Genomic DNA, 27,957 nt, shown 5'->3' with positions numbered 1-27,957 from the left:
TTTTTTTCTTGGCTCTATACAACCCTTCTGCATAAAGCCCATGGCTGAAAAATTTTTCTTTTAGAATCTCGAACTGTGCCCGAAATAACGCGAAGAGTAATGAATAAATATTTCTTCGCCCTGAGGTGCGTTTCATTGTTTAGGAGGTTACAGTTTTTTTGCCTCTCGGTTCTCTAAGACATATCAGGAGGAAAATTGTCTCTTGTCTTATTACCCTTTTCAATTAGAACTGAAACGATATTTGATCGTTGTGACAATAATTCAATGATCACATATAAAGCGATTCTACGATTTTTGCCGAGACAGACGGTACATCTGTAAGAATATCATGTGTCTTGCGCTTGCGCAGTATACTTACACGACGCCTCGAACCTCCAACACCATATTGAAATTATAAGTGCTGATTTCTCGTTGTATTAAGTGTCGTCATTTTAATTGTGCGATCACGTGAGACATTTGGATCCTACAGACAGTTGTCCTTCCACTGAGTTGGATTTTTTTGCATGATGCTACAAAGGATTTTCATTCTCGAAAAGGATATTGTGAAATAAAATTCACAAGGCAACTTGGCAGGGTTCCAGCGATAACGACAATATTTTGTTTCCTCTTCTTTTAGACAGAACAAAGGTTGCTAAGCACTGAGTTTATTTCAGGAATAGTCTAACATGCTTAATTATCATAACGGCAGAGATTCAAACTGCAACTTGAACATAATTGTTGACTATTGGTCAACTTTTTAAAACAACTTAGTGTAGATTACTTTTGAGCAGGTGAAAGTCATCTTTGTGCGTCAAACTAATAAATTATTCGTTTACTCATATTCATGATAAACACGATCAACTTATTGATATCTATCGAAACTATGCAGAAAGAATCAAGCCTGAAAGCCTGTAGAATCCTGAGCTAAGAGTGAAAATCTTGTTTTTGGATAAAACGCATTGGTAGTGGATATAGTTATGCGGTGTCGTATTTTACGACACAGCTGTTGAGTCATACGCACTCAAAGTTGGAAACTTTCGATCGACTGAAAACTTTCAAGTCGTCAAACACCGAATTAAACAGCGCCAAAAGTCATAAGGATTTAAAAGAAAACGCGTGTCTTCGCTTTTCGACGTGGGAATCGCCTTCTTTGTTGCTATTTCAGCTTTTTACTCAGATTGAAAAAGAGTCGGACATCTTTAACATGTGTGCACATCAAGAAGCTTCCAGCGATCTTAACACGGCACTACGCAACAGATGCACAGAGACTGTAGTAACGGAGAGTTCAATCACCGGCTGCTTGATTATAGCGGGATTTCTATCCGGTTTAATTGTGTGCTCAGCGATCTACAGAAATGTAAGATTGCGGTACACCATTCACATATATATTTTATCGTATGCAATTATCGATTTGGTGACATCGCTTCTCGTTATGCCATTCACACTCGGCGCTCTTATCAAAGGCGAATGGGTCTCTTCCGAGTCCGCTTGCCAGTTTCAAGGCTATGCTATCTCGGTACTAGGCATTTTCACTGTCCTTACCATGACTCTGACCGCTTTTGACAGATATATGGCCAGTTCACGCCTAAGTCAATATTGGACATTCTTCAAACAAAGGCACATCTGTTTTGTCCTTGCCGTTTTCTGGCTTTTTTCCTCCGCAATTCCATTATCCTCTACCTTGGATCGCAACGACTTTGTTTTTCACCCCGGTTATGGCGTTTGTAGAACCGAAGCCAAAAACGAAACTTATCTTCGGGCGTCGATTTTGAAAATAGTCATCTTTATTGTACCTTCTGTTGTCATCGCTATATGTTTCTACCGAGCGAAATTAAATATTCAGCGGAGATTCAAAGATCCGAAACTTTGGGCTCAAGAAGGGCGAATGGAAAATTTAAATGCTTGGAAAGACGAAGAAAACAAAACAAAACTTCTAGCTGCTTTTATACTAGGAACTCTTTTTTTCTGGGTTCCTGGTTACGCTTGCGACGTTGCCGACGCATTCACAAACGAAAAGTGTCTCCCGCGCTCAATCTATTTGTTAAGCACGTTTCTTTTCAACGTCTCTCATTGCGTGAAACCGCTAATTATTGCGGCCATAGATGGAGACTTTGCCACGGAATTTAAAAGAATCCTCAAATTTCGCAAAATCAGGAGAGTTGTCGACGTAAATGTGCAAGGAAACAAGCTTGGAGGAGATCCAAAGTTTATGCCGGAAACCAGGAAGTATTATTGCCAAACGGAAGAAGATGATGATGCAAATTTGACTAAGGCGAACGAGTCCAATGTGTGAACACGTGATAAACTGAACGTTCTGCCAAAGTGGAGCAGCAACTGCATTTACTCCGGCTTTACTTATCCCACAGAAATGATTAATATGCAACTTCTCCTTTCTCCCTACAATATTCATCCATTATTCAGAAAACAAGAATTTGAGAATTGACCAAATTATCACTTAAAGAGTTTGTCTTGACACAACGAATCCTCCAAATCACTGTGCGAGGAACTTTTTGGATGCTATAAGAGAGAATTGAAAATCATGTCAGAAGATTTAAAGGGGTTAACATATTAAGTTCTTGGCAAGCAAAAAAAAAACCAGTTAATTTACATTTCAAAGTAAATTTTCCAAAGTGAGATAATTATTAGTTCTAGCAGTTTGTACATACAGATGTGAACATTTTGAAGCTGTATAGAGGCCTTTCAACAGCTACTTAATGATGTAAAATAATCTGAGATGAATTGTTATACTAATGATACGTGAGCTTGTTGTCTGTAAAAGCCTCAGTTTTAAACGGGATTAATTTCCCAATTTTTTCTCTGACGCCTATTTATACTTGAAGGGGAGTCAGTAAAGAAGGGAAAATCAAATGAACTGTCCTCGAAACCCATCAAATCACACAATGAAAACGGAAGCTAAAGAAACTTTATATGTCTGACATCCAGTAAAGGATTTTGAGATTAAAGGTCATCATTATGAGCTTTATTTTTTCGTCGTTCGCTTGAATCAAGCCGAGATCGACCGTAGCAAATTAATCACCTCTATCTGCGTTTCAAGAAACTGACGTCAAGCAGCCTCGATATGGGTTACTTGCCTGTGGTCAGATACATTAAAACAAGTTGACTTTCTACTTATTGGACCGTAGGTTTTAATGTTCAATGTGAAGAAAATCGCTCCCCGCAGCTCACGTGAAAATATTGTGTCCAACAAAAAACACAAGAGAAGAACGCAGTTACAGAGCTATTGCTGTGCGGTATTAAAACTGGTTTTTTTCCCCACCAACGCTATTGCTCTCCGACGTCATAAATTCGTTTGTTCTTGACTCGATTAATTCTGTATCTCATAAATATTTCAAAATTGAGTTAATTGATCGCCGCCTGTCCTCGTTGTGTTATTCTGCGGAAAACTCGTCTGAAGATTACTACGGAAAATAATAAAACAGAAAAAGAGAACACAAAACAATGCTTTCCACATTTGACCTTCTTCGACATAAAGTGAAATATTAATATCTCTCCATCATTTTCCCACTCAACCCTTAAACTCTCGGAGGTGATTAACATGTTAATTTTCCCTATAATATCCACGAACTATCCATCAAATAGGTAATAATAATACGCAAACTTATGAAGTAGAAGTTGCTTTATTGATCTAATACCAAGTTCTCTTCACAAGGAAATGTGTAGCACCTCGAGGGGAGGATTAAAAATCAGATCTTAAGAGTTAAAGGGTTAAAACTGAACTTAATGCACTCACTGCATATCAGCTTTCATCAGGACATTATCACGAGTGCGAGAGATTAACAAGTGTTTGTTTTCATGACTTACGAACCTTCTATGTTCCTGATTTTTATCTCTTACCACGAAGAGTCAGTGATAGCAACGAAAAGAAACCAAAGGCGTTTTATGAAACGTCTCTCAGAAGGTTGAGATTATTTCGCTTTCCCCAACCCCTCCCCTACCGTCAATTCTAACTCCAAATCAAACATGGCCGGTTTAATCTCCCTGTCTGTACACACACGCGATGCAACATGTGTGATCTAATCAATAGCCAATCGCGTTTAGAGACCTTGACTTTGACATTGGGTTTGACATGAACACTTTGGCGGACACTCAAGTTTTTTTCCCAATTCAATATGACAAATCAATGTTGCCTGTTTTCCTTAGGCTTTTCAAAATATTTATGTACAGCAAAATATTTTATTTCATTTGATACGTTCATTAAATTTTAAGTTACGGACCTTGGATTTTAACCTCTTTATCGGAAAAGGATTTTTTATAGAATTCTTTCTTGTCCTTGCCGTGCCTAGGCAGGCATGATCTGAGACCTCTTGTTTATGGCGTGATGATAGTTGTTTTGAATAATGTCATTGAAATGTCGGGCGTCAATATGGTGGATGTAGTTAAGCGTTTACCCGATTTCTTCTCGGTTAATCAGGAAAGTTGGCGCTGGAAACTTCACTCGTGGCACTGTCGACTGTCTCCAAATGACAGCTTTAAAGATAGTTCAAAAATAGCATTCTGTTATGATATCATTTTACCAATACAATCCGCTAAGGAAGTCACTGTTTTCCCGGAGGATAAGAAAAATAAATAAGCGATCTAAAAATAAACTTTTCAACAAGAACGCTGTATCATCAATCTATAGAAGTTGCCTATTTCGGGGACTACTTGGGGACTATTCAGCCTTGCGGTACATCAGGGGTAAAAATTGTAGGCGTGGCAATGGCGTGGCAAGAATGACAAATGCTCAGCGGTCCTGCCCAAAAATAGCTATTTCCAGTGTAACCTGGCCTTCTGAACAAGTCTTTTGATAATGGCGGCCTCAGACGGTAATATTTCTGACGCCGAATTGCGCCGCCAACTTAAGGCTTTAGGTGAAGAGCCAGGGCCTGTTACACCCTCTACCAAGGGCTTGCTACTTCGTAAATTAAAAAGGTTACAGAATGAACGAGGAAGCAACGCGACGCCTCCGAAAAAGTCCTCTCCCAAACGATCGACTATCGCCCGCAGGTCGATACCCGCAACGAGAAATCAAAGTCCGTCGCGTAAGTTGATCGGCTTTTCTAGTGACGAGGAAGACGCAGGACCAATTCATTCAAGTAGTTTAGTTGATGATAGCAGGGCTAGGCGTGGAGAAGAAACGTCGTTTAGTAACGTTTCCCAGAGACGCAGCCGGTCGAGGTCGATTACTCCATCAAGGAGGAACAATTTGAGGTCGCGCGTAACGACCGTCATCGATCAGGGTAGCATTGCTGTGAACACGTTAGATTCCACGGATGGTATTGATGGAGAATTTTCAGATTCCGATGCGCAAAGCTATCAAAGACCAGGAGGTCGAGTTGTTGGTTCAACTGACTATTCTCGTCCACCCGTCTCGACAAAACGCGGAAGATCTCAAGACGAAAGTGAAGGATTAGAAACTACGCTTTCATCCACCAATGGCAGCAACAAACATTTCTCTTCTACCGAATCTAAACTAAGCTCTTCACTTCAAGAGAGACATACTGGAGCCAAACGTGCGAAGAATAGCTCCTCTTGGTCATCAATTGCTAAGATCTTACTACTAATAAGTGCTATTTGCATTCCTCTTTTGTTGTATGCGACCTTCAAGGGCCACTCAAGCGAACAAATGATCCTTGCAGACTTAGGTGAGAATATCGTCGTAATATCGCCTTTTCGGTTTTGTTTTATCATCTAATCAACCAATCGTATCTTGTGCATTCAAGTATTTTAGCAAGTTATCTACCACTCATTAGAGATAAATGTATTTCATTTCGAAGTGTATACACTTCTTAATCGTTGAAAAAACGATGCTCTAATTTTAGACCTTTTGCTGTAATTGTGGTTTTTATTTATTAATTAGTTTAGTCTCTGACTTATGTGATAAGACTTGCTGACTTCATTTCTCTTCCTTAGTGAAACTCACAGTTTGCCAAGGGAAAAATCCACTGGATGTATGTGGGAATAAACCCAAGGTAACAATGATTATATGATATACAAAATGATAATTGCTCGTGAGTTTGATCTCTTATCGACTTGTTAATTAATATAGCATAGTATATTTGTCACTGCAGCTATTTTTACCCAAATGTTACCTACATTTGAACGTTGACAACATAATTTCTCAGTGGAATTCAAACTTAATTGAAGTGTTCAACTTCACATTTAGTTATTAATAGTCTCCATTATTTTAGGTAGGTCCCCAAGGGTGCACATAATTAAATGATTATTTTGTTTGTGAAGTTTTAATGACTGGTGTGATGTGTTAAATATCTTGTCTGGCTTTTGAGGTAAAAGAAAAAAAAATCACCATTTCGAACAGACTCTGCTCACAGTGTTTGTGATAAATGACAACATCTCTTTTTGGTTGATGAAAAAGCTCAAATTTACCTTCCTTTTTAACCTTTTAACTCTGAAGATCTGATTAATGTTTCTCTCAGCTAGCCGCTACATATTTCCTTGTAAATTAGTGATGAAAATTTGGTGTAAGGTGAAGAAAACAACTATCACTTGATAAATATGAATGTTCTCGTAACCTGTTTACTGGATAGTGTAATGAATGTTGTGGAGAGAAGTTCCATGTTAATCACTTTTGAGAGTTGAAGGTAAATCTGGTTATACTCTATGTTTTTAGTTTATGTTTTTAATTTTCATTATTCACTCCTATTTCATGTAATTGCTTTATAGCATCCTGATTGTATAACATTAACCAATATCAGCAAGGGATATGTAGACTTTCTGTACAAAAGACTTATTGTCAGAGCAGGTGAGAGGACTTAAGATATTTTAGAGATGAGTGATAGGGTATGCTGTAGTTGCTGCTAGCAAGCTGGGCTCTGTGTTAAAAGTTTTAGCACTTAAGTTGTCCCAAGTGAGTGTGTTTTGTTTTCAGGTTATTACTTAAGGCTCTTTGTTCTATTTTCAACCACGAGTATGGATGGGTTCCAAAATCTTTGAAGGGAAACTACAGGACTTTCAGTGGATCGCCTACATCAGAGAGGATTAACGTTTTTGGCTCAGTTTTGCAAAGGGTGGATAATGCTATCTAACACATAAATCCCTATCCAGCGGAGACATGTTAAAAAAAGGTTCAGGGGTATCCACTAGATAGAGTTTCAGGCAGTAAATAGCATTATCCACCCTTGGAATAACCATGGCAAGGAGAGTATAGTACAGTATTCCAGTGCTCCAGGGAGTATATTCCAGTATTCTGGTGCTCCAGGGAGTACATTCCAGTAAAGCCTTCCATGTAACTAGAAAAACTGTTGACTTTATTTCAGGAAAGTCAATTGTAGGAGAGTTTTAAATAGTATTTTATTTTTCCTTTTAGGTTTATTTGAATGTGGAGATCCAAGTGTGGAGAGCAGAAATATCTCATTTGGAGAGTTACAAAAACAAATAAAACAGGATAATGTAAGTAAATATCAATTTTTACAAGATATTTTTGCCAAGTCATTAGACTGGTAGTTAATATTTTTTTTTATGTGAGGCAATAAATGGATGTGTTGATGATGAAAATTTTTCACATTGTTCAAGGAATTTCCTCTACCACAGTTGAAAGAACAGTTTTTATATTGTAGAGGAAGGGCCTGAATAAATTGAAACCAAGAACATGTTTAAATTATGAAAACCAACACTAGTTTCTTCGTTTCCGTGTTGTGGTATAGAATTCTCAAGTAAAAAACCCATGTTACTTTTGCATTTTGAGGATGCAGTATTGGGAGAGTCATTAGTTCTGCGAGGTTTTTTACCATCAGAATTTGCAAGCAAACTTCAGAAGTAAGCACTTATGTCAGAGGCTCACTGCTTAAAGAAAGTCACTGCTCATTGAACTCAGTGCTTTGCCAATTCTTGCTTTGCAGCCTTTACGAAATCCAGATGATCAGATTCAAATCCTTCACACAGCACTACAGCTGATTCTTGATAACCCTGATTGGAAATTAAGGTAGTGTGACATAATGGCATGTGGTGGTTTTTGTTGAAGTTCTGAACTGGGAAAGCCCCAAAACAAGTTTGAAAGCCCAAGGGGAATGTAGATGACAAAATTGAGAAACCTTTCTGTGGTCTCGACAAGCATTTTCACTTTTCCTTGTAGCTGACAATGTCTTTAACATTTCTTCATTGGTTTCTTATCCTAAAGGGTAGACAAGGAGGATCAAATCTATAACCCTTTAAATCTTAAGATCTTATTTTAAATTCTCCTCTCTAGCTGCTACACATTTCCTCGTAAATAAGTCACAAGAATTTGGTGTGAGATCAAGACTATTAACTTCTACCTGATAAATTTGAGTATTCTCATTACATGTTGGCTGGAAAATGTGTGGATGTTATAAGGAGAATTTACATGTTAGTCACCTATGGGAGTTAAAGGGTTAAGGTCAAAACTACTTCAAACTACTGAGTTTCATTTGTTATTTCCTTGGTTTATAGAGTATGCTGATTACCAGAAACAAAATTCAATGTAGGCATAAATCATTTGAATCAGAAATTCAATTTAAAGTACAGTATTTACATCAAAATGCTTTTGAAAGAGATATCAAATAAAGTTTGCTGTAAATTCTTGTAACTGTTACTGAACACTGACATCTAATTTTTGAAGTCAGTGCTGTAACATGTCATTTTTACAAGGCTGGGTTTCATAGTTCCTGAGAAACATATATTCTAATATTTTTAAATGTTCAATTGTGCTCCCAAAAGTGCTTGTTTATTGCTGTAATCAACTTATGAACACTACTTAAGTGGTAGCAAAAAAAGCTGAAAAAAAAATTCATGCATTTACGGGTAGTTTTTTCTTTTCAGGCTGTATTTTCACTACTGCCTAAAATAATTAGTGTTCTTAATGGCAATGATCTCTCTTATCTTCTTTTATTAATCTGCAGGTCAAATATATATCATTCATGTATTCATGGTCATTATGTATAATGTATTGTATGATTTCATTAGGTTGTTTAACAATATAAGTGAGAGAGCACCTAATGTCAAAAGTGTGGCCTGGATCGATACGTCAGTCTCTGCAAAACCTATATTTTGTCGCATCAAAGAAGCAGTATCGCACTTGGCATATCTCTCTCTCTTGATCAGTGTTGGTAAGTAAGTTTAAACTAACTGTAAAAGTTGCTAGATCCAGACATTTTAAATGCCACAGAGAGTATTTTCTTCTGAGACCAATTTCTTGGGGCAGGTCTTAAAGTGTTATTACTATATTTTATGTTGATATTTGTTAAGATGGGAGTTGCTTTCAAATTTGATTAATACTCTGCTCAGTGATTTCAAGAAAAGCTAATGGTAAGCCAAGAAGGTGCAATGGAGTCTAGCATTAAATAAAAGAGCTTTGACAGTTCTCCTTTGGCCCCTATAGCATGGATGTCTAGTTTACGCTACAAGTGATGGCAAGACTCCCAAGCAGATGTTGAGTTTCTTTCTTTTTATGGTAAACAATCTTACAGGGTTATTGGCTCAATGAAATATGTTTGTGCCTTTTCAAAAGCAAGCATAATGACTTCAGACATTTCATGGACATTCTCACAGAAATGGCCACATTGAACTAACTTTCATGCTGAGTTTTTCTTGTTAAAAGTCGCCCTGTGCTTTGTTTTTGTCTCTAGCCATTGGAGGGTTGATGATTGCATATTTTATTGTGCGACAAAGATGGAGAAGAGAAGAAGAAGAGACCAGACTGATGTACCAGTTTGTGGAAAAAATCATTGGTGGGTGCAAGGTTTTTAGTGTTGAGTTTTTATTTTCTGATAATTTAGACTTTGAGGCTTTTTTATACACTTTCATTTCCCTGAAAGACAGTATTTTTGTAGTTTAAGGGATTTAGTTTCTTGAGTTGTTATTTTTCTTTGAAATATGGCACATGCTTACTAGCATGCCAGTTTGATGTTTAAAAAATTTTAATGTATCTCCACAATGCTGGTAAAAGTGTTTGTGTTTCGAGTTTTGGGTAGTGTCTCAAAAATTCCATGAATACCTTTGTCATGTTCATGAAAATGGAGCTCAACTTAAAGGCATAGGAGAATAAATGTATTTATTTATATAGCTGGCAGTGCTCATGGGCAATATGAAATGAATACTGGGTTCTGATTGGCTACCTGAGCAAGCTAGACGGGCCCATCTGGCTCACTTGCAATTGTCTGCATTGATTCCACGCAAAGAAAAAAAAGTTTTGTGGAGCAGACCTACAAAGTTCATAACTTTTGGACAATGTCTGAGATGGAGCAAAAGGGACTGAAGATGGGCAAAACAAATGAAGCATAGAGGACTCTCGCAAATTTGGAAGCTACAAATGCAGAAAAGAACTTGGCCAATATTCAGTCATCTCTACATCATGCTTGGTCAATAATGCTTATTTACAAGATTAAATGAAACCACTTCTCACAGGTTTTTCCCCCAGATTTGCTGCATTCACATATAATTGTCTCTTGTTCAGCAAAGTTGAATCTTTCCTTTAACTGTTCACAAATGAGCTCAATTTTTCCATTTTAAGACATTTTACGGGAGCACCACGAGGCAAGCAAAACTGAGAAGAATTTGCTGCCATATCTTCCAATTCCTCATGTTAGGGACATGTTAATTCCTCCTACTGAAAGGTTAGCCAACAAACAATTTAATTTACTTGCAGTCACATAGTTGCTTTGTTGAATGGTGTACTGAAGGACTCAGACACTTTTGTAGTTTTGAGTGTCGGCCCAGTGGCTTCTTTTGCACTTTGGGAATTTTAAAGTACCTTCATTGTTCTTCCACAGTCACCTAATGGCTGACTGTGACACCCTTTGAGAGGTCTGGGTTCAAGACTTGCGCAAGTCATTGTGTTGTGTTCTTGGGCCAAACACTTCTTTTTTTTTCCACAGTGCCTACATCTGCCCAGGAGTGTAAATGGGTACTGGCAAATTGCCTGATGAAATGCTTGGGGGCAATAATATTCCTTGTTGCTTTTTGTTATGTAAATCGGTATAAGCTTAGGCTGTATGGGCCATTTAGCATGAGCACAGACAACCTAACTTTTACTTGGCTGTTGTTCTGATATAGAATCCATTTTTTTTTTTCTTTTTTCATTTTGAACAGACAGAAGAAGTTTAAAGCATGGACTAGAGCAGTGAGGTTTCTGAGTGCAAATGAATCACGCATCCGTGTGGAAAGTCAACGGATAGCTGGAGAGGATTTTGAAGTTTGGCGGTGGATCCACATTGCTACACCTAAACCTCACAGCCCCAAACTGTCACTTTCGGTAAGTGTATTTCCTCTGCAGAAATGCAATTTTTTAAATTTGATAGAGGCAGTGATTAAATTATATCAATGTGACTACTTTAAGAAACTTTTGACACCCTCTCAACTAATCTGATGTAAGATTGTAAACAACCTCAACTTTCACCCTCTTTGTTTCTTGGGCAGTCTGGTAGTTTTCACTTTAACTAGTAACTTTCATCATTTCCTTGTGATATTTTGTTTTGCTGTGACTACATGTATATGGCGGAAAAGGACACTAATTTGATATTTACAACTGAATTTTCAAACCTAATAGAGGAGGTTCTTGAGCTTGGCCTGGTTCAGCTGTAAGGAAAAACTCTATCTAGAGTGCTGAACTGATAGTTTACAATTACTATCCTACAGGGCACAAAACGCGGCAAATATTGGCAAGGACAAGGTGATTTAGATATTTCAGTTTTGTTTCTAGTCGCTACTTGTTTCTTTTAATTTGATATTACAGACTTATTGACCCTTAAACCCTTGAGAGTGATAAGGATGCAGTTTCTCCTTATATTCTCACGGCTGAATCACTTATTAAAGTCATGAGATTAAATGAAAAGATGGCTGTGACTGTGACAGTGAAATCTCTGATTTCTCTTTTTTGTTTAACCCTATAACTCCCAGACATGATTAAAGTGTATTAACTTCTCTCTATGATATTTGTACAATATATAACAAGCAAGTAATGAGAATACCTAAACTTATCAGGTACAAGTTTTTATCTAGATCTAAAACCAAACACTTGACACTAATTCACAAAGAAATGTGTAGCAAGTGTAGGGAGAATTTAGAATTACATCTTGGGAGTTAAAGGGTTAAGAAATGATTTGCTCAAATGCCAATGTGATGGTATCCTTTTTTAGTTATTTAACATCATTTTGCAGCATTTGAAAACTTCCAGTCTGCTGTTAATCCTCCTGTGATCAGTCCAACACCCTGTTTGAAAATAAGGAACATGTTTGATCCAGATGTGTAAGTACAACATTAACAATTACAGTTGTGTTATAATTATACCTTGTGGTTGTGTAGAGTAGGATCTTTCTTTTTTTATGTTATTACTGCATTAGGTTGTCATTTCGTCACAAGATCATGTTTTACTTTCATTTTAATGGCAACCAAATTTCATGTTTTCTATTTGAAGTTGTTCAGTAATGAAATTTCTCTATTAAGATCTTATGTTCAATACAAGCATCTTCAATAAATCATTTCCCATGCTGCATGTAAAAAGTGATGCATAATGAACAAGAGTTTTCACCAACGAAGAAGAATTGGTGGAGTTAGATTTCAAAATTCCAATTTCTCACTTCTCATTTGTGCCTAGAAATTTCAGTAGATATATTACAAGGGGACTGGTCCCTTACCCCATTAACCCTTGTAAGAGTGACCAGCATCTAATTTCTCCCAACCATAATACTGCTGAATCATTCGGTAGGATCATGAGAATAAAGGAAATGATCACCAACCCAACAACCTTTGATTGTCAAACGAATTCTCCTCTTCAATACCAAAGGAAATGTGTAAGGAATAGTATGGAGAATATGGATACTGATGTTAGGGTGTTGAGAGTTAATTTGAATAAAACGAGGGGCTAGACGCTCCACACTACCCTCCCCAAATTTCTCCATGATCTCATCTTTTACCTGTTCTGATCGCATGTTGACTGTTGTAGCGAAACTGAAGATGGCTGGCATGTGATGATTGAAGATGCCATATTAGAGAAGTGCATTGAGAATGGAGCAGGTGTTGTTCACATAGCAGTGGATAAGAGTTCCAGCGAGGTACGATACATTTTTTTACCTTCGTAATTTTTGTGTTGTTCTTCTTCCTGTTTCCTATTATTGCCGCGAACTGTGACTAACATTTGAAATATGAACCTTTAATCCAAAATCCGCCACGAAGGCTTTGAGGAAACTCTCAAAAAATTTTACATTGTTTAACCTAACATTGAGACCAAGAAAATCGAAAAAATAAACGTGATAAAGAGGTTTAAACTCGGTACCGCGCATGCACAAAAACTTAAATGTCCCGTTTGGGTTACCAAGCGACGGCTGGGCGTCGACCAGCCGCAACACCCATCTTGACTCGTGAAATACATAGTTATGGTTTGTACCGGTATATTTCTTTCAGGGATGTGTGTATGTTAAGTGTGACACACACAGTTCAGCAGGCCTGGCCTTTCGAAGTCTCCACGGATGTTGGTTTGATGGTAAGGTTTTGCAGAGTTTAATTTTAGAATTTAGTTCAGTCTCCTTTTGGTGCCTATACCATAGGAATCAGAAGGATTTACTTTTGATCGAATAAGTCCTTATCGAGAGGTTGTAAACGGATCGGTTGGATGAACTTTCTCATTTGTCACTGGAATTCCGAAAAAAGAAAACGCGACATTTACTGAGAGTTAATTATTTTCCCGCTAACGGTGGGTTTAATCTTTGATTTGCAGGTCGTCTTGTTGCCGTCAAGTATCTCACTTTGAAGCGCTACCATCAGCGTTTCCCTGTGGCTCTGGAAGCCACCGAACGACTGAACCCCTCTGGATCTTCTCCTTCCTCTCTGGTAACGTTTGATCCTGACGAAGCTGAAGATGAAGAAGATATTAATGATTCAGATATCGAAGCATACTGAACTTTAGTTTCCTGCCACCCTCGTCAATTTACTCTGGTAAAACCGGTCGCTTAAATTGACCGTTCCCATCTTGATTGGGAACGGATACAAATGAAAAGAAACGTGATACTAGTCGTTGCACCTCTTGATATAACCTGCAGAACGGGCGGAATTGTCGTTCCTTGTCCAGGCGCGCGGAGGCAAACTTGAAGGGCGAGGCATGCGTGATCGGAAGGAGTCATTTTTCTCGAGCTCCTTCTGTTACGCTTGGCCAGCGCTCGCTTTGCGTTTATTTCTGCTCACCTGAATAAGAAGAACCGTACAATCTGCGGTTCTGCGGGCAAATCTTTATTTAGGTGTACGAGTTTCTCTATCGTAGAAGTTGTATTGAAAGGAAATATTTCTCCATTACTAGCGCAGTGCGTCTCTGAGACAGCCACGGATGGTCAAATACACAAAAAAAAAAATCGGTATTCTTTAAGGGAAGGTTCTTTTACCATAAGCACAATTTTATAGTGAATTGACAGCAGTGCTTGCTAGCAATATTTAAATCCTCTGATAAATGGTGATTAATTCAATTTAAATTGGAGCGTTCGTTTTTTTCAAGACCATCTTTGTAGTGTAGCGTGCGAATAATTCGTATATTTTTGAATTGAGATTATTGTTTTTGCTGTTGTAGCACGCGAGCACAACTATGTATTGTAACGTGATAATGTACTTAATATTCAAAGTTTTGGTGACAGTCTTCTCTGGTAGTTTTTTTTAATCTCTTTGAAACCCTCACCGCGATTCCTGTCAACTTAAAGTAGGGAGTTGGTATGATTATTTTTCCAGGAAAGATTACTTTTATCTAAATAGGAGAAGGTTTGATACCCGACTTCAATAGTTCTGTAATCCTCACGTCGTCTTCTTCCCAAACACGCCGTCTCACTTAATGGCCTGTGATTCAAATTAAAGGTTGGTCAAGTCCAAACAGAAGACACAGATGGACTTGAAAAGCGTGTTCTTGTGGACGGGCGTTCATTCACTAAATAGCAGATCTAACCGTTGCAGGTATATTGGCTTTAGACTGGACCCATCAAAATTTATCTATGATTACCAGCATCAATTGAGAAAAATCGATGAAGAAATATCACTTGGAAAACCTTAAGGGCGAAAATTAAAACACTATGCATAGCAAACTTCCTCAATCCCTTCTCGGAATTTAGAAACCTCGCCTATGCGTTACACTCTGCGGACCTTTCCTTTGCGGGTTGATACCGGTCACTTCGCCGACACATTTGGTCAACTCGCCGACAATTGTTTTTGTTACACGTTTTGTCACGCTGAAAGGACTGATTATGTCCCCTCTGAAAATAAAATTTAAATCGATCTTTTAGTGCATGGTAGTAGATGTATCGTTAGAAGTTTCTTGTAAGAGATCTTGAAAACAATTTAGTTGTATCACTTAGTCGTATCCGCATCATCATTGAAGGTCAGCGGTTTCGAGGGTATAGCGAAACCAGTACCGAAAATAGTAGACTTTTTTTACCCTTCACCTCTCTCACTGACATTAACACGAGTACTTTTTCATGTTTTGAATAAATCAAACGCCAAAATATCTCACTTTGCGCCAAATGGCAATTAAGTTGAAGAAAAACCTTCATTATGTTTATTCAAGATAACGGGCGTCATTTTTTTTTTAACAATACACTTACTGAAGTGGTTGAGTTAGGTTTGCATGTGCTGTTTGTTTAAAGAAGTCATTAACTGAACTCTGATTATCAATCTGGGATTGAGATCTTTAAGCTTAAAACTCGAAAAGAGGGTTGACTACGACTGTCGGCGAGTTGACCAAATGTGTCGGCGAAGTAACTGGGTACTTCTTCTGCATGTCGGGAGGTAGTATAACCAACAAATATTCACTGAAGTGGGGTGGCTAGTTAAAATCCATCACTAGTCACCGAAACTGAGATGACGAAGGGCTAACCTCAAAACCTCAGCATTAGAAATCCTTTACGAGGCCAATTAACATTAATCAATTCAGATGAAAAAAAAGAAGCAGAATATGTTGTGTTTTAAAACGGCCTGACCTTCTTAGTTAGTTATCCTCCCCCTACCCCCCCCACTTTCCCGGCCAGGTTAGTCGTTCTTCTCACCCCTGCTCGATCTTTCTCTCTCATTTGAAGTTGTCTTTTAAATAAAGGCAGTTTTGAGCCTCATGTAGAAAAAGAGGTTCGATGTTAACTTTCATTTGCTCTGAACGTGGAGAAGGCCTTTCTTGACTTGACGAGAAGTGATTGTTCACTAAAACGGAATGGTTTTTCATTTCCTCCTCTGTGCCTCGCGTGACACTCAAAACTGAACATTTGTTATAGAGACGTGGAGAAAGAGAGGGTAATGGTCACTTGTATTTTGACTAAGTATTGGAATGCCTGGCAAGAAGCCGACTTATCGAAAAAATGTACCAACTGAAATGAAAAAGAATCAATACGAGATCAAGAGATAAGAGGTTCATACGTAAGATCCTATTCTAATCGCAAATCATTCGATTGTAGAAACCGGCGAAAGCGATCGAAATAAACGTCTTTCAAGCAACCCTTCAGACGCCTTCGGGATCTCACAAATGTATTTTGGAGGTCATTGGATGTGATCGAGTCCCCCACGATATTGCTAGCACTTTGGAGAATAAGATCCTTCGCCTGACTCCAAGAGAGTTTGCAGAAATCGAATAATACAGGAAAGCGACACAAATAAAAATGGCAATAATAATTACAATATGGACTTCAAAGCGCGGAAGTGAAGGTTTAGCCATGTGAATTATTTGGTCAGATATCCTATAAGAGCCGGGATTTGAAAAAATAAACTTTATCCAGCGCTAAATCTAAACAATAATCAAAAAAATTTACCCAAACGGAAGGATCAAGGTTCAGGCTCAAGTAGAAATGTACGAACTTATGTTATTGTCACAGAAGTGTTTGTCTCGATCCACAATTATTTTCCTGTCCTCAGCCGATTTGTTTACATCTCTTGCAAGTAATTACTCAAAGGTTGCCCAGTGCGAAGATGTGCTTCGTATCCCTCCAGCCATATCAGCCCTTTCATAACCACTTGGTACAGAGTGTTGTCATCTTTCCACAAGTTCGGCTTAAAATGGCAGATCTGAGTACAGCCATCTCTGCCGCCCATTGTATGGTTTAGCCCACTCAAAGCGCTCATCACAGAACCGTCTCTCATTCTCAGACAGGACGAAGGGTTACTGACAATCATATCCGGGCATGAATTCGGAAAATCTCTTGGAATGTACACTCTGAGAGTATACTGTTTATCATTGGTGGTTGTTACCCTTACTTCAACCTTCGTATCGCTAGTTGGATTGATCCATGAAACTCTGTTACCGAAGTACTTCTCGAGAATATTTTTCTCGAATCCAAGCCTTTTTTGTTGAGTTGCTGACCATGGCATTTTGAAGAAAGACAAAGGCAGCTTTCGATTTGTCTGTACAATTTTCAAACGAGGATAACTCGCTAAATTCAAAGCGAGTGAATGCTGCGAACCACTATTTCCGAACCGCTTTGCTTTTGCTTTCCCGGAAATGGGAGTATGCGTAGATAGTATTGCGTACCTCTCAGAAAAGTAAATGATGCGTGAGCGTTTTTCGTGGAAAACTTTATTTACGATACAACAGACTTTTGTGCATTAATGACTGCTACTCTTTGAAGCAGGTGATATATTTTCTTTCGGGTTTCAACGGAAACTAAAACTGACTATTTTAAAAATGTACACTTCAAAGTCCAGAGATAAGTCGTGACACATCTAGAAGAAAATAGCAGCAGGACTGTATTCCAAACACGCATTGTATTTGACGGCCTACAACTTACAAAAGCTTTATTATCGCACGATATACCAGAGAAATCTATGATACATTCATGATTTAAGCATTTCTTACTTAGTGTGCTTTGTTATGCAATTGAAAAGAGCGCTTTTCTTGTTTTCTTGAAGTGGCAAAGCGCCAGAATCAAATGGAAAGCGATAGAGGGGAATCCCCTAAATCACGCCTAAGAGTAACCTATATTGACGTAAACTATAGCTTGACTATAGCAGATTGTTCAGTCCTTGTTCGTTGAATCATGGCCTCTGGACATAGACCCGTTTATCATTTTGGCGGCGACAGAGGATCTATTACTTTACAAACAGAGGACAACTACGAAGAAACAGCACACGCGACAGGGAACATCGACAGTGACTTCCAAGGTGTCAGAGATCGCACTTCGTCTATGACCTCTATCGTGTCGCAACAATGTGAAGAAGAAACAGCTTATGGAGACAGTGACAGTGATATAGAAACAGCCTGGATCGATGATAGCAAGCCTGTGACCAGAGACGACGCTGTCATAAATCTAAGCTTGAGTTCTTCCCGTCTGAAGTGGCTGCGGTTCTACCTTGAGTTCATCACATTCCAGTGGTACCCTCAAAACGCGTCAACCAAACGCAAGGCGTTTTGGGCTATGATGCAGTGTTTTATAGTAATTTTCTTTTGTATCTGTTATGCCTACGATATGGGCGCATTTCACAACAGATCGTTGATTGAGGAAGAATTAAAAGAAACAGTGACAGCCGCTAAAAACATCGTCTGGTCTCTCAGGTACCTCGAGATGTACATTCTTGGGTTGTATTACTTTAGAAAGCGCCACCTTGAAAGAATGCTGTCTGAGGTGATTCTAACCAGGCGATACTGGAAGAAAGTTCGACGTACGATCTTCAAGACAGGCGCAGCTGTGTTGATTGGTGTTTTCGTTGTGCCAGTTTTTTCCAGAGTCACTCAGATGAACATAACCACTGAGAAAGTGGAATCGTTCGGTCTGAAAGAAATCGTTCTCTCTCTTCTATTTTCGGTTCTGGCGCGACTTGTGGCTCTGCCGATATTCATAGTGTTCATTTTCGAGGTATACATTATCTTTAGTCGAGTTCGTTTCTTCAAGGAGCAGGTACAAAAGTGGCGCGAAGGTAAAGAAAAAATAAGAAATCGGTTTATCGACATCAAAATTACGATCCGCAGAGCAGAGAGGGCTTTCCAACCATTCTTATTGATACATCTACTGTTGTTGCTGATTCTCCTCATTCCATCAATTTTTTCATTTGCGGAACGTATTCAAACGGAAAGCTACTACAAACAGACCTACACTGACCAAGCAGAACTAACAAGAGCAAGGGAAACTCCACGAGATCCAAACAGTATTGTTGATATTGGCAAGCAAAACTACTCCCAGCCACAGCAACTGGCTATATACCTGAGGCTAGCAGATTCCAAAGTTAATAAAAATACCACACAATCCCAGGCCTTTAAGAAGCACACTGTTTCAAAGACAGACGGATGGATGATCACCAAAATCATCTGTGGTGCACTGGCAGATTTCCTGGAAATGCTGGTATTATACAGCCTCCCAATAGTTTTCCTGGCCAAGCTGCACAAGATAATGACCAGTCTACCTGAGGTTGTCCAAGATCTCAAGTACAGTGAGCAGCGAGAGGGGGATTACCTGTTTGATGATGATGAAATCCTGAGTAAGGTGAAAGGATACTTGGAAAATGGAAGAGGTATTCGGATCCTAGGCATTGATTTGACAGGTGTCAAGGCTGTTCTGTTGACACTGTTGATGCCTTTCCTTACAACAGCCATACATCTGCTGTTTGTGCATGTCGACCTCAACTAACAAACTTCTGAAGACATTGCAGTCCTACTCATGATCATGGTTGTATTTTCATGAAAATTCAACACTTTTTGTGGTAAAATGTAACAAAATATCCAATGTACATTACTGATACATGATGCCATGTAAATATCTGATATATTTACTGGTGGCAAATGGACACCTTATAAAATAGTCATATTTTACTCACAGCTTAATGCACATAACAATTAGTTGACTATCTTGCATTAAAAAACCCAAGCTCCTTAAAAATTATAGTGGAAATATAATCTGCCTAGCAACAGATATCTTTCTAACCCTACAAACCATAGTTTACTAGATAGGTATAGGTTGTAAGTATAAAAATTAAATTTTTTGGCCATGTAGACAACTAAAGATATATCAATGGCTTGTAGAATGTTGACCTAACTTTAGAAGCCTTTCTACATAGTTGTATATATGCATGTATTTCTTGCAAGCAAATAGAGCTGGTAAAATTTTGTGCAAGACAACTAAATGATGGTACTTGTTAAAATGCATGCTTTTGACGCTAAAATTAGGAAAAAAACAAGGTAAAAAAAGAAAAAGGAACACTTCTCATTTTCTAGGATAAAAACCCTGCGTTTTTAAGTAAGTGTTCACACAGCTGGGTCCAGGTTTTTAGGGGAAAGGAAGTTTCATGTCACCTTTTTCATTTCTGTTGTGAAGGTTTTGAAACAATATGGCCTTCATTTTGATACAATTATTGTTAGATTAACACTTTAGGCACACACTGTAAATTATGTACTTAAGCCCTGTACTGCATAATAACCAAAAAAGTGCAAAAACTGTATAATTATGGTTCTGTATCTTTAATTGATAACCTCTTAGTCACAATACAGTCTGTAAGTGGCTTTGACTTTAATTTGTAAAAATTGAGACAATAATTAGTTGTGAAAGTCAACTACAAGGCCCAATGCTGCAACAAATAAAGCTGTAAAAATTGCCGTCTTTTGTTGCACAAGGCTTTGTCAAGGTTAAGGTTATTCACAAAACAAAATCTATAGATCATGTGTTGAGCAAAATTTTGGTTTTGAGTAACCCATTTGAAAAAGTTCATATGCTGTGCTTTACTTGAGCTGCCCATGCATTGCATTTGTTGTCACTTGTGATTTTATAGGTCAGTCTTGTTCCAAATTCCTCAGATATGAAGTTACTTCAAATTAGCATGGGAATCCTCATCCCCCTTTATTCAGTAAGTCAATCATAGCTAGCAGATACCAAGAGACTGGGTATGAGAAGAAGGAAAAACACTCTTACTCAGCTGCCACTGTTTATTGTCAGAAACGTTTTCTTAACTAAAATACAAGGGAAAATCTTATGACTCAGGAATAACGCCTTACAGAATTGAAAGCTTTCTTTCTTTTTTCGGCTGAGAACTGAATGTCTTAAGGTTTCATTTTTATTAATATTAGCATTTGTATAATTTTGTCAAGTCCCTTTTTGACAGTTGACTACTACAGTGTTATTTTACACCAATATTTGGTTGGAATAAAGTATTGGAGAAAGTTGGTAGATTCCCAGTCCAGTCTTCTCAGGTGATCTTTGCAAGCACCATTTGCAAATTAAGACATGCAAATTAAGGCTACGTTACTTTGCTCAGTCTATGGAGGCAATGGAAACACTGGACCCCTATAAAATATTCACCATAGTTGACTTCTGTATTTTGCATTTGCTTAAACTTGCTCAGCCAATAATTCTACTCAAAAGAAAAGTTGCCAGGGCCACCCAATGACTGGCAAAATCCAAATCGGACCATTTGCCTAGAGTGTGATTCATGCCATAACCCTGAAACAAATTAAAACCACGAAATTAGGAATGCATTCATCAAAATTCTACACAATTTAAGTCAATTTTCACTGTGAAACTCACAAAACAGAGAGCACCAGTGCTCACAGTTTCACAGGAAAACAGATAATGAACCTAGCAAGGAAGATTTTTACTGTGATAAAATCATTTTTGTTCATAATGACCTTTTCTTGGATTTCTGAGTCTCCCCCAAACATGATGCCTAAATAAGCCAGGTGAAAGACCGCAAGGAAGCTTAGGCCAAGATTAGCAGCAATCACCCAAAAGTTACCCTGAAAGAAGATAGAATATAGAAAAGAAGATGGAACATAAAAAACTTTTTAAAACTCACAAACAATGCTGATCAAACAGCTGTTTTATTCTACACAAGATGTACCTAAAAGATCCAAAAGAATGCAGTGTAACAAATAGCCCAGGGCCAAGTTAATCAAAGGAAGATTAACCCTTTAACTCCCAAGATCTGAGTGTTAATTCTCCCCTCTGGCTGCTACACATTTCTTTGTAAATTAGTGACATGAATTTGGCGTTATAAGATCAAAGATAAATACTTTTATCTGATTAGTTTGAGTATTCTCATTGCTGTTTTGTTGGATAATGTATGGATATTGCAGAGAGAATTTACTAGTTAATCACCTCTGAGATTTAAAGGAATAAGGTAACAGTGGGTTATTCTGCCATTTTGTTTTTTAGTTGCATAGCTTCACAGACAGTTGAATTATTTCACAAATTTTTACCTCCAGTTCTGTAAGATGAAATTGTAAAATGTCTCCTAAAAACGTAAGCCAAAATATACCCTATATTGCAATCAATAGAAATCAAGAACAAGGTAAACTTTTTATCCTGAATTATCACTGACTGTCAAAAAAAACAGGCTCCAGAATCCTAATGAAGGATTAAAAGATACTTAAGTAGACTACTCACATCTTTGTAAACATGTCCACACTCTGATCTGCATTTTCTTGCTAGAATACAAGCATTGAAAATTTTCCCCAACTTGTGACGAAAAACTGTTAAGACAAGAAATTAAGATCAACTTGGATACATAAATTGCTGTGAGTGAAAAAATTTCCTTCAAATAGTATTTTGGTTTCCAAAAAACAAAGAGTTCAAGAGGTGCTCCTGCACATGCAGTCACGCTAGACAACTAAATCTATCATTAATAAAATCTTGCTCAGTAAATACCACTGACAAGATTAAGTGTTAGTAAGGTGTAGAATTCTAGAAGATAAATCCATTTTTGTACAATGCCCCACAAAAATGTGTTCTTATGCTAAATACAACATGAAATGGTTACAGATTCATGCTTTTTCCTAAGATCCCACACAATGATGTTGGGTGTTCACCTACCATGTTCAATGTAAGCATATGTTCCTACAGAAATCAACACTGCCGCAAGTTGAAAATTGATACCCTTCAAGATAACATAAATAATGAGTGTAATGCATGAAAAAGAGTTGTTTTAAAGTTTACAGAGGAGTCAAGCAAACTTATGATTCATTATTTGAAACTGAATCAGCTCATTATCCAGAGAGATTTTTAATACCTTTAGAAGTCATCTGATATTGCACCAAGCTTCATCATCTGTCAGATTTTCAACACCATTATAAACTCAAGCATTCCAAGATATACTTACATGAAGTAATGAACTCAATGCAAATGTTGAAAAAACAGCAAAAAATCTTCCAAGAGGTATAGCTTTCTTAAACACATCTGGTGATTGGAAAAAGAAAACATGCACACGTCATTTTCAATTACAGTTGACCTGTGCTTGACACATACATGCACAAGCCAGGAAACTATATAGGCTGCTTGGCCTGAATGAAGGGGCTAAGTTTAATTTCTAAAGAAACTGTAATGCTGCATCAGTGGGAGATTATAACAAGGTAATTTAGTATTTATTTATCAACTGAGTTGTTATCGTAAATTGGCCACCATAAAGAGTTTCAAAGCTGATATTTTGAGTGTTGGCCCTTTGTCATATAGCCCTTCATCAGAGCGAATGATGAAGGGCTTACGCCCAAAAGGTCAGCTTTGAAACTCTTTATGGTGGCTTATTTACAATACCAACTCAGTTGATAATACTAAATTACACATAGCCTGGAGTTCAGCATGCTAACAGTTAACCCTTCAATCCCTACAGTGACCAGCATCTAATTTCTCCTTACAATATCACCCCTGAATCACACATTATGTTTACAAGACTAAAGAAAATGATCACCAACTAAAGACTGAAGCTCTTGATTATTAAACAAATTCCCCTTGTCAGCACCTTAGGAAATACATAGAGAACAGTATGCAGAATATGCATACTGATGTCAGGGTGTAAAGGGTTAAGCCACCATATGTCCTTTCAAAAAAGATTTGTCTTATCCCCTCAAATATACCACTAAGCTTGACTTAACATACTTGATCAAGTGATCCGGAGTCACTTCCAAACACAATTGTGGACCATTGCTTACTTTTTCACTCCTTCAGCAGTCTACATACTCACAATTTTTGAGAAACAAATGCATTGGTATATTCCAGTGAACTACTACCTCCACCAAGGAACGAGGAAGTTCAACGTGCTGGGGTCGTGCTACATCATACCTCCTATGAAAAATCAAAACAATGAACCAGATCAACCCATTAACATGATTACATTCAACAATAACTGCAAAAAAATAAACATAATGCAATTTTTTTTTTAATCACAAGGCAAGTCCTGTTAAGTATTCAAGAAACAAACAGCTGGCCTCCTATTAAATTTTTCACTGGAACATGTTATGCGGTGATCACAGGAATTAATGATTATTTTACCAGATTGTTTTTGGCTTTCCTTCTTGGTTAACTTCTGTGCCAATTCCACTTAATACACTTGTACATTCTGATAGGAAGCTCACAAAATAATGGCTGAATCTAAATGACATTGCTGATTGGTATGCCATAAACCATCTGTAGGTGAGAATAGAAATAATATGTTAAAATTACTGTTAACCCTTTAACTCCCAGTCCAAATTAGTTTTGAAATTCTCCTTACTGTCAACCATACAATTCTTATAATTTTAGTTCAGAGAATTTAGTATTGGATCAACTAATTATCCCCAAATTGATAGTTTTCTTAACTCTCATCACTTCTCTGGTTGATATTGTATTAGTATTGTAAGGAGAAATTCTGTCTTGGTCACTCCTGGGAGTTAAAGGGTTAATGTAATTTTTAATCACTATTTACAAACATGATGCTATGGACATTGCTGATCCTAGCAGTATGCATGTCATATGAACTTTCTAATAGACCTCACTCACTGTAGAGTCTCTGTGGTTCAGTGATACTTAACATGGGAGCACAGAATCTGAAGGTCTGAGGTTTGATTCCTCATGGGAACTCAGTATTTTTTTCTTAGTCCTATGCTCGTGACAAGACAAAAAAACATCTTTCTCTGTTTCTTTACTGGGCTCTAACACTTACCATCTCTCTTGTTCTATTTACTGAATGATGTTGATAAAAATAAGTGGAAAAAAATCATTAAATTTCTTTTGATCTCTCAACACCATAAGATTATCCACCCAAATGTCAAATACACAAGCCATTAATTTACTAGCGAATTATCTCTATCAATTATTATTTGAAATCTCACTTACTTAAAAGAGTCCTCTGGAAACATCCATGGTGCAACACAAGCTGAAACTATTAAACAACAATAGGACAGAAAACAACTCCTTACTACTCCTAGAAACCAAGCAAAGCTCTGAAAAAGAGGAGAGAGAAATAGTGGTACATTTTACTTAGTTTAACCCTTTAAGTCCCACCACTGACCTTGACAGAATTTCTCCTTACACTATCAGTACAATATCAAACAGACAAGTAATGAGAATAAAGAAAAATATCAATTAGGGGATTATTGGTTGATCCAATTCCAAATTCTCTAAACTAACATCAATTGAATTGTATGGCAGACAGTAAGGAGAATTATTAATAAAATCTTGGGAGTTAGAGGGTTAATTAGATTTTATCAAGTGAACATATCTGTGCTGGTATTGCAGGTCATCAGTTCAAATCATAGACAGGCCAGGATCTTTTTTTAGGTCTTATTTTCACCCCTGCTTAAGAAGCATTCATTACTGCTAAGATTGCTTTCATATTCATTTCTTAAACTGCAGTTCACGCATAAGATTTTCAAATATTCATAGACATTGATTCATCACTTCACCAGTTTACTACAAACTAACATAATGACCAGCTCCCAGTTGGCTTGTTTAGTAGAGCACTGCACTGGTATCCCAGAAGTCATGGGTTCATATCCAGACCAGGCCTGAATTTTTTTCAGGCCTAATATTTAAACTACTGCTTAAGTAGTGTTCATTACTGTGAAGATCGCTTTCAAATTCCTTTCTTAAACTCCAGTTCATGTATACATGATTTTCATATATTCACAGACATTGATTTTAACTCAGCACAAAGAAAGTATATAAACAAAACTGGAGTAAGAATGATGCCAGCAATGATGATGATTGCATAAAAACTAATAATGATGATGTGGATGACAGTGACAAGCAACAGATATAATACTAATGACCCTAACCACAGTGACGATTAGGATATGATAATGAGAATGCTGATACCAATTAAAACTGATAGCCATTCCTGGCAATGCTATTCACCACTTGTAGGCACAAAGATTATATATGCAAAGTAAGGCAAAAAATTTATCCTTTATCTTACCAACTTTTTTCCATCCAAAAGCTGGCAATAATCTGAATATGTCAGAAAAGGTCCAAAGATGACAGAACTGACTGACACAGAGTACCCAAGATACTCCACGATGTTAGGCCGAGGAGTTGTACCTTTATCCATATCAAAACCCAATGAAATAAGCTTCATTACTAGTACCATCTGAGAGCCTGAAAAATAAGATTCTAGTTATCATTAAGTAAGTTATTTCTTCCCAATCATCTCATGTGATATACACAATTTATGAAACAGTAACAAAAATAACAGACTTAATTGTCTCAGCATGTGCTATTTAAAACAAAGAAATACTTTAACAATGAATTTGGGGCAATATAAAAATAAAAAGTTTTATTATACTTATAAAAACATTCTTCGTCAGGTTCTGCTGTAAGAATTTCTTTCTACCAACTAGTATGATCAATGTTTTGATTGAGAGGTCATATCATAGAATAACAAGGACTAAGTATTTCTGATATGAATGAAATGATTTTTTAGGAAATACCTCGAACCTGGTGCCAGTTTTCAGGTGTAACAATAAACAGTTCACTGTGAATAATTAAAAAAAAGAACTAAGCTGTACATAATTAGCCAGACTCTTTATTACTTCATGTACTAAAGAGGCAACAGAGAATGCAGGGAAAACAGTTGATTGTGTGTACCTAAGAAAAATGGAAAAATGTTTTTCAACTAACATGGCCAAGCTTCTATGTCAGCAGGGGTATGCAAGCAAAATAGATGCATTGAGGCAACAAGGAGAAAACAGCCTACAGTAAGTTAAAACTAAAAGCCATGTCGTTGTATACTTTTTACCCCTTTTTTTTCTTGTAAGTAATGTCCATATTGTACTGTAAGTATATGTATTGAAAAATACAATAAAAAGACAAGGAGCACTCTCTCTCAGGTTCCCAGCGATTTTCTCTTAGCTTATCTGCCTTTTATTAAACTCATTAACAAAGAGCCTAAACAGGCTATGATCTCCTATGCACTAGTCAGATGCTTTTGGCTCTTATCCAGTTGGGGAACCAGGTGGAAGGGTGTAGGGGATTCAGCCCCAACCTCCCACCCCACCCCACTCATCAGACATAAGTGATTCTTTAATTATTTGACAGGGACCAAAATTCTTATAGCAGAAGATGGCATATCATTACTAAACTAGGCATGTTAAAAATTTCCTTTAAATACTCCACCCTCATTTAGGCTCAAGTGGAAAAAAGATAATAATACCAATACAAAATTATATTTTCTAAATAAAAGTTTGGCTCCCCCCTTCCAAAATTTCTGGATGTGCCTCTGTCATCTACAACAAATTCCTTTTCAGCAGGGTCAAAGAACTAAATGAAAGAGATTATAAACAACAAGACGCACCATATGATTAAAACCATGACTGAAGTCGAAGCCATTACCATCCCTCTATTTCCGTGCTTCACGAACAGAATTAGATACCCAAGCGCGCTCATGGCCAGTGGATATACCAAGTTTTTTTTCAGGAACAAAAATAAAGCTCCTAGTCCACAGATAAATGAAACGAAATGAACTACAAGTCTTGGAAGTTTAAGTGCCGAGACAACCCGTAGAATAAAGCACATTACCAAGAGAGGACCGACCAAGTCAAATGTCTGAACAGTCGTCGGTCCCACACAAGACTGGAACATGTAGAAAAATCGCCCATACTTGGACATTTTTTCCAAATGTTCGTACAACAAGGCTTCATCAGGATCATCATAGTACTCATCTAGGTCGCCATCGACGTAATATGGCACTTCTAATTCATCCATCGCAGGAGCACATCGAAGTTCCTCCGTCCCTTGCTGCTGTCAAAATCAGAAAATTCCAAAGTTTCCGCCGAGAAAATTGTTTATGAGCTAAGAGTATTCGAGTATAGCGGTAGGCATGATGAGGAGC

The 27,957-nt window shown here is 37.5% G+C and overlaps 4 protein-coding genes and 1 long non-coding RNA gene across 7 annotated transcripts; 3 read left to right on the top strand and 2 right to left on the bottom strand.

Moving 5' to 3' along the window:
* Positions 1-836: 836 nt before the first annotated feature.
* LOC131769370 (melatonin receptor type 1A-like) lies at positions 837-3,057 on the top strand. The gene has a single exon (XM_059085093.2). It carries the CDS (start codon positions 1,184-1,186, stop codon positions 2,270-2,272), a length of 1,089 nt encoding a protein of 362 aa, XP_058941076.2. The 5' UTR covers positions 837-1,183; the 3' UTR covers positions 2,273-3,057.
* Positions 3,058-4,711: 1,654 nt separating this feature from the next.
* Positions 4,712-14,570, top strand: LOC131769339 (inner nuclear membrane protein Man1-like). 3 transcript variants are annotated; one of them, XM_066161153.1, is made up of 14 exons: positions 4,717-5,624; positions 5,905-5,951; positions 6,664-6,742; positions 7,307-7,389; positions 7,839-7,921; positions 8,920-9,062; positions 9,582-9,683; positions 10,466-10,568; positions 11,044-11,206; positions 11,590-11,623; positions 12,111-12,198; positions 12,896-13,004; positions 13,354-13,432; positions 13,667-14,570. In XM_066161153.1, exons 1-14 carry the CDS (start codon positions 4,790-4,792, stop codon positions 13,846-13,848), a joined length of 2,130 nt encoding a protein of 709 aa, XP_066017250.1. In that variant the 5' UTR covers positions 4,717-4,789; the 3' UTR covers positions 13,849-14,570. The 3 variants fall into 3 exon arrangements, with proteins under 3 accessions (XP_066017251.1, XP_066017250.1, XP_058941046.2); XM_059085063.2 differs by having other exon boundaries at positions 4,721-5,624; positions 5,893-5,951; XM_066161154.1 differs by lacking the exon at positions 13,354-13,432 and having other exon boundaries at positions 4,712-5,624; positions 5,893-5,951; positions 13,667-13,847.
* On the bottom strand, positions 10,812-13,005 carry LOC136278018 (uncharacterized). The gene is made up of 2 exons (XR_010716164.1): positions 12,867-13,005; positions 10,812-12,162 (listed from the first exon to the last, which is right to left on the bottom strand). It is a non-coding gene; the product is annotated as an uncharacterized lncRNA (long non-coding RNA).
* Positions 14,571-15,996: 1,426 nt separating the features above from the next.
* Positions 15,997-20,383, top strand: LOC131769399 (uncharacterized). Its single transcript, XM_059085123.2, has one exon. The coding sequence runs from the start codon at positions 17,937-17,939 to the stop codon at positions 19,518-19,520; it is 1,584 nt and encodes a 527-aa protein (XP_058941106.2). The 5' UTR covers positions 15,997-17,936; the 3' UTR covers positions 19,521-20,383.
* A 658-nt stretch (positions 20,384-21,041) lies between these two features.
* On the bottom strand, positions 21,042-27,881 carry LOC131769400 (protein-serine O-palmitoleoyltransferase porcupine). Its single transcript, XM_059085124.2, has 11 exons — positions 27,421-27,881; positions 26,558-26,601; positions 26,047-26,225; positions 24,966-25,072; positions 24,144-24,278; positions 23,836-23,936; positions 22,978-23,054; positions 22,692-22,755; positions 22,266-22,351; positions 21,509-21,616; positions 21,042-21,323 (listed from the first exon to the last, which is right to left on the bottom strand). Exons 1-11 carry the CDS (start codon positions 27,828-27,830, stop codon positions 21,222-21,224), a joined length of 1,413 nt encoding a protein of 470 aa, XP_058941107.2. The 5' UTR covers positions 27,831-27,881; the 3' UTR covers positions 21,042-21,221.
* Between the last annotated feature and the right edge of the window lie 76 nt (positions 27,882-27,957).

This window comes from Pocillopora verrucosa, chromosome 14, assembly GCF_036669915.1.
Source record: "Pocillopora verrucosa isolate sample1 chromosome 14, ASM3666991v2, whole genome shotgun sequence".
NCBI classification, from domain to species: Eukaryota; Metazoa; Cnidaria; class Anthozoa; order Scleractinia; family Pocilloporidae; genus Pocillopora; species Pocillopora verrucosa.
Note: the sequence above shows the minus strand (reverse complement) of the source record. Positions and strands in the feature narration are given on the sequence as shown.

Bases quoted from the DNA above. Each gene is read 5' to 3' on its own strand.
- LOC131769370 (XM_059085093.2), top strand. From the start codon at position 1,184: ATGTGTGCACATCAAGAAGCTTCCAGCGATCTTAACACGGCACTACGC.
- LOC131769339 (XM_059085063.2), top strand. From the start codon at position 4,790: ATGGCGGCCTCAGACGGTAATATTTCTGACGCCGAATTGCGCCGCCAA. The intron at 9,063-9,581 runs GTAAGTAAGTTT...TTTTGTCTCTAG, and splicing joins CTCTCTCTTGATCAGTGTTG to CCATTGGAGGGTTGATGATT. The intron at 11,624-12,110 runs GTGATTTAGATA...ATCATTTTGCAG, and splicing joins CAAATATTGGCAAGGACAAG to CATTTGAAAACTTCCAGTCT.
- LOC131769399 (XM_059085123.2), top strand. From the start codon at position 17,937: ATGGCCTCTGGACATAGACCCGTTTATCATTTTGGCGGCGACAGAGGA.
- LOC131769400 (XM_059085124.2), bottom strand. From the start codon at position 27,830: ATGGATGAATTAGAAGTGCCATATTACGTCGATGGCGACCTAGATGAG. The intron at 26,602-27,420 runs GTGCGTCTTGTT...AATTATTCACAG, and splicing joins GTCATGGTTTTAATCATATG to TGAACTGTTTATTGTTACAC. The intron at 26,226-26,557 runs GTATTTCCTAAA...CTTATTTTTCAG, and splicing joins AAACTGGCACCAGGTTCGAG to GCTCTCAGATGGTACTAGTA.